Source organism: Pleurodeles waltl, chromosome 5 (genome assembly GCF_031143425.1).
Source record: "Pleurodeles waltl isolate 20211129_DDA chromosome 5, aPleWal1.hap1.20221129, whole genome shotgun sequence".
NCBI lineage: Eukaryota > Metazoa > Chordata > Amphibia > Caudata > Salamandridae > Pleurodeles > Pleurodeles waltl.
Window position 1 is genome coordinate 1,624,837,477 of NC_090444.1, and position 5,790 is coordinate 1,624,843,266.

Here is a 5,790-nt window from a genome sequence, read left to right on the forward strand (position 1 = left end):
TTCTGCCACACAGAGGACCATGAATACGGTAGATCAGGACCTGCTAAGCAGTACCCACATCATTGCCATAATTGCCATATGTGAGTCTTTCAGCCATTGCAGGTAGCACAGTGCTTTATATGGAAGCCCTTCCATTCCTCACAGTGCAACCCTCACTTGGAAGCATTTGCAGCCTACAAGTCCGTCGTTGCTGATGTCAAACATGCCAGACCTGAGTGCTCTATCGAAACCTGTAACTTCAAGTGTGATAACATAAAATAGAACTAGATATTACCAGTCAACCCTCTTAATTCCTCTGTGATTGTGTGGTCGCTGAATGTGGGCCTTCCTATATCTTCCAGATACTGAATTGTATCTGTAATTGACAGCCAAACTGCAGCCATGGTCTCCTTCTGAGGTTGAAGGAGACTCATGATTTTCCACACCATTAAGACAGAACTTTCAAGGCCCTGAATTCCTCTACAGCATGCTGGTTTGTCTTTCTGTTGGAAGTGCAAGTCGATTTTAAGGTAAGTGTGGCAGCTTTGGCCGTGGCTGTGGAAGCATAAGTATGACAGGAAATGGGATATATTCTGGTGAACATGTATTATCTTGCAGTGTGGTTGATGGAGTCTACATCCCTGTTGTTAGTCAGTTGCAGGGTATCTAAAGAATGATACATTGAATGGTGTTACTCTACCTTTTCTGGTAGAAAGCATACTTCAGCCAATTCGGTGATGTTGCAGTTGTCACCTGCATCCCCCATACATACTCCCGATGCCAGAATAAAAAATGTATACATTGAATACAAAAATGCAGCAGCCAATGTGACATGCTTGTCAGGATACGTTCTGTTGGCAACATATCTTGACTATGTGCCCAGCATATCTGGTGCTATAGTGGTGTAGTGCTTTTCTCTTATTTAGTTTCTAAGCACTAACATAACACAACAGAAATGCACTTCTGAGGTCAAAGAAGACTTTTATTGTTGTTATATGAATGACGAATTAGTAGCTTTCCAGTCCGCGTTAATCAAACAAAATATATCAGTTTGCAATATACACAGCAGGTTATATTTATAAGATATTGAATGCAAAGCAAAACAAATACTTCACCGTGTAGGAACTATTTACAGCTACATCTTTCTAAGGTCTGCAAGCTGATGACCCCTGTCAGCCGCGAGAAAGAGTGTCATCTACCCACACGGGATGCTGGCAGCTGGCGCCAAGCTCCAGCACGAGGTCCGGCAGATTCGAATCTGACTCTCTGCAGCCTGTTACATTCGTTACAAAGGTGTGCCCCCTCCTCTCAGACCTGGGAAACTGAGCAAGCCTTTTGGAGACTGGCCAGGTCTCCAAGACTACTCCTGTTCCCAAGCTCAAGGGAAGAGAAACGACGCCCATGTACTCTCTCTTATCAGGTCTAGTCTACTGTGAGAGCAAAACATCTTGGTTCTCTGGTGCAAAAACACAGCTTGGAAAAATACAGAACTCCACGTTAAAGGCAATGGGCAGCTAACCTAAATATCAAATGCAATGTCATGTTAAAGGCAATAGGCAGCTAACCTAAATATCAAATGCAATGTCTAGTGTCATGTCAAAGCCAATAGGCATCTAAGCTGAATACAAAATGCAATATATAATATCATGTCAAAGTCAATAGGCAGCGGAGCTGAATACAAAATGTAATATATGATATCATGTCAAAGTCAATAGGCAGCGGAGCTGAATGTAATATATGATATCATGTCAAAGCCAATAGGCAGCTGAGCTGAATATAAAATGCAATGTATAATATCATGTCAAAGCCCATAGGCAGCTGAGCTGAATACAGAAAGTAATGGCTAATGCCATGTCAAAGCCAATAGGCACAATACAGAATGTAATGACTAATGCAATGTCAAAGCCCATAGACGGCTAAACTGAATACAGAAAGTAATGGCTAATGCCATGTCAAAGCCAATAGGCGGCTCAACTGAACAAAACATACCATGTGCTACTGGTGAACATTGAGCAACTAATATGCGCAGTGGTGAAACACAAAGTCATTGGTCAAAACAAACTTTATCAAATGGCAGGACATTCCGCCCTTTGACCAATGAATTTTTGTTTCACATATCTCATATTTCAAACAAACAAAAAAAAACATCAGCACAAAAAAAAACATTATGATCAAAGCAATCCCTGTAAAGCAATAGAAGTGAATTAACACATTGATCTCATAACCTTTCACATCAGATACATCTACATAGAAAAGACTGGGCAATTTTTTTTTTCTGAATGAGTCTCTAATTCAACAGTGTTAGCAATTTGATGTGGCATGAGTTCTGCTCATGTAAAGGTGCACGGTCCACCTGAAAGGTTTTCTGGAAGGTAAGCAAAAGTCAGAGTTCCATACGAGAGGGGGAAAAAAAAAAAAACACAGCAAACAAGTTGAACTTGAACTGAAGGCGCAGTTTGCGCAAAATGGATCCATGGTGCTGGCACTTTACTCAGACAGGTTCAGGTTGGGGATTCGGTCCCTTCCCCGACCCCACACGCACACACCGGAAGGGGGACCACACAGCGCACTCAGGGACAGTGGCGAAACGTGGTAGGATCTGCAAAAGAAACAAGTATGACTTTTCTTGCAAATAACATTTTTCATTTAAACTGCACCCTTCCTCTTCCTTTCCCTGTTTTATAATCAACAGGACGTTTTTGAGGCCCTTTGTTATATTTTCTGCAGGTTCTGGAGGGTCACTTGGGGCTTCAGCCCACACATCAGCACTGAGGTTTTTATCTGCTGCGCCACAGCTCCCCTTTTCTTGCACTGTCAGAAGGGCTGGGGCAGACTCATTCTTTACCAAACCTCCATTCACTGCACTTTTGTCAATTTGGGCCATTCTGTCTCCAATTTGTATGAATGAATCAGATTCTTTTCTAGGTATCAGCATAATTTCGATTTTTCCTTGGTAATTTGCAGCAATCACTCTCCCTAAAACCTGATCAATTTGCCATTTCTGTTCTGGTAACTTTCCTCTCCCCAACTGCTCTGTGACTGCTTGCATGACAGATTGCTTTTGTGCGTGCTGCACAGTTTTTATCAAATCTAGGGGAATGGGCATCTCTCTCATCTCTGCCCACCTGTAAGTGGCCTTTTCACATTTCTGGGGCACCCACATAGCCATCCCCACTAAGGCAGAATTCTGGGTGAACACTTCTCTCTCTGCATTTTTCTCATTAACATCTGCAAGGTAATTGAACCAGTTAGGTACAAGCCATGTGGCTAAAACATTATCAAAGAACCAAAAATCAGCGTAAAAATGACACATCTCACGTAGCTCTTGCTTTAAAATCTGACACACATTATACAACTCTGTTCCTTCTACTGTGCCAGAAAGCAACATTTCAGTCAATGAATCATTAGTAAAACAAACATGCTTTTTATCTTCAGTGGACACGAATTCAAATGGTGCACACAACTTCATTGGTAATTCTTTTATCTGTGGTACTCTAGCCCTGTCTTGCAAGTACCAGATCCATTGTATGATTCTAGCTAGGGGCACTATTTTCTTTCCTTGTTCTTGAGTTACATGTACATCAGTTTTTCCTTCTTGCACTGCGCAGAAACCTAAAGTCTGCATTATTTCATTTGCCAAATCACAAGCGCGCAGCTGCATATTATTTTTCACAGTGACCATGTACAAAAGTGTTAGGATTTCTCTCAAATGAGGGCTATTCTTTTTCCAAAAATCAAACAAGCTAATGAAACTCGGGGTGTCTTGCTCTAAAATCCTTCGTTTTACTTGTGCATTTTGCAACGGTAACTTGTAAATCACATTCTGGTCTCTCTCGTCCATGTTATCAGTTAAGGAATGCATTTTGTCTGCCAAAAACCCTGGCTCACACGGAAACTCAGTGCAGCTCGGAGCTGTCTTAACCCCCTCATTACTGGAATGGGACAAGAACGATTCTTCAAAAACAGCCTTTTTATAACTTTCAGTCGGGCTAATTTGCTCACGTAAATTCCTATTTTCATGTTCCAACTGCCTACATTTCTCCTGCATTTCTCTGTAAGCAGATAAAGGTATCCAGACCTTTCTGTCATCATTACTTCCAAAACACACGTTTTCTACATATATACAACGGGAATTATTTCTCAAAACATTATCAGGCCTTTTAGCTACACATGCATTTTCTTCTGTAATTCCCCAAACAGAAAACAATTCACAGTTTTTCTTAGCACCATCAGGCAGTTCATCAACACATGTATTCTCAGACATGGTCTGCCGTGCTACTGTGATTCCCCAAACAGAAAACTATTTCTGTAATTCTCCAAACAACAAAAAACAATTACACTTTTAAAGTGTGCACTTAGAAATCTACTAACTCGTCATACCCCTTCTTAATCACCTCTTAATGACCGACCCCACTCCTGGTACCAATTGTAGTGCTTTTCTCTTATTTAGTTTCTAAGCACTAACATAACACAACAGAAATGCACTTCTGAGGTCAAAGAAGACTTTTATTGTTGTTATATGAATGACGAATTAGTAGCTTTCCAGTCCGCGTTAATCAAACAAAATATATCAGTTTGCAATATACACAGCAGGTTATATTTATAAGATATTGAATGCAAAGCAAAACAAATACTTCACCGTGTAGGAACTATTTACAGCTACATCTTTCTAAGGTCTGCAAGCTGATGACCCCTGTCAGCCGCGAGAAAGAGTGTCATCTACCCACACGGGATGCTGGCAGCTGGCGCCAAGCTCCAGCACGAGGTCCGGCAGATTCGAATCTGACTCTCTGCAGCCTGTTACATTCGTTACAAAGGTGTGCCCCCTCCTCTCAGACCTGGGAAACTGAGCAAGCCTTTTGGAGACTGGCCAGGTCTCCAAGACTACTCCTGTTCCCAAGCTCAAGGGAAGAGAAACGACGCCCATGTACTCTCTCTTATCAGGTCTAGTCTACTGTGAGAGCAAAACATCTTGGTTCTCTGGTGCAAAAACACAGCTTGGAAAAATACAGAACTCCACGTTAAAGGCAATGGGCAGCTAACCTAAATATCAAATGCAATGTCATGTTAAAGGCAATAGGCAGCTAACCTAAATATCAAATGCAATGTCTAGTGTCATGTCAAAGCCAATAGGCATCTAAGCTGAATACAAAATGCAATATATAATATCATGTCAAAGTCAATAGGCAGCGGAGCTGAATACAAAATGTAATATATGATATCATGTCAAAGTCAATAGGCAGCGGAGCTGAATGTAATATATGATATCATGTCAAAGCCAATAGGCAGCTGAGCTGAATATAAAATGCAATGTATAATATCATGTCAAAGCCCATAGGCAGCTGAGCTGAATACAGAAAGTAATGGCTAATGCCATGTCAAAGCCAATAGGCACAATACAGAATGTAATGACTAATGCAATGTCAAAGCCCATAGACGGCTAAACTGAATACAGAAAGTAATGGCTAATGCCATGTCAAAGCCAATAGGCGGCTCAACTGAACAAAACATACCATGTGCTACTGGTGAACATTGAGCAACTAATATGCGCAGTGGTGAAACACAAAGTCATTGGTCAAAACAAACTTTATCAAATGGCAGGACAAGTGGGGTTCTATTGAAGAGCAAATTTGAGGTGGTAGCCCAGACATTTCTGAGTCATGCATTCAATTGGCACCAACGTACATTAGAACTCCCAATGTCAGGGTTCAACCCACTGAGTGTGGCTGCTGATGATAGCACAGCTGATGCATCTATTTGTCGCACTGCTTGGACTACCTCCTTTGTCAGGATGCTCACCAAAAGTTCTTC

General features: G+C 41.4%; 1 protein-coding gene across 5 annotated transcripts; it reads right to left on the reverse strand.

Moving 5' to 3' along the window:
- Positions 1-870: 870 nt before the first annotated feature.
- Positions 871-5,563, reverse strand: LOC138296632 (uncharacterized). 5 transcript variants are annotated; one of them, XR_011203878.1, is made up of 3 exons: positions 5,069-5,563; positions 4,619-5,022; positions 871-2,578 (listed from the first exon to the last, which is right to left on the reverse strand). XR_011203878.1 is itself a non-coding variant. In XM_069235959.1 (2 exons), exons 1-2 carry the CDS (start codon positions 4,241-4,243, stop codon positions 2,467-2,469), a joined length of 1,251 nt encoding a protein of 416 aa, XP_069092060.1. In that variant the 5' UTR covers positions 4,244-4,350; the 3' UTR covers positions 871-2,466. The 5 variants fall into 5 exon arrangements, 1 of the variants encoding a protein (XP_069092060.1); XR_011203877.1 differs by having other exon boundaries at positions 4,637-5,563; XR_011203876.1 differs by having other exon boundaries at positions 4,619-5,563.
- Positions 5,564-5,790: the final 227 nt, after the last annotated feature.

What these genes read in the sequence shown, in the direction of transcription:
- LOC138296632 (XM_069235959.1), bottom strand. Translation starts at nt 4,243, where the DNA reads ATGTCTGAGAATACATGTGTTGATGAACTGCCTGATGGTGCTAAGAAA. An exon ending in TGTGAAAAGGCCACTTACAG is followed by an intron (nt 2,579 to 3,104) that starts GTGGGCAGAGAT and finishes TTTCTTTTGCAG; the next exon opens with ATCCTACCACGTTTCGCCAC.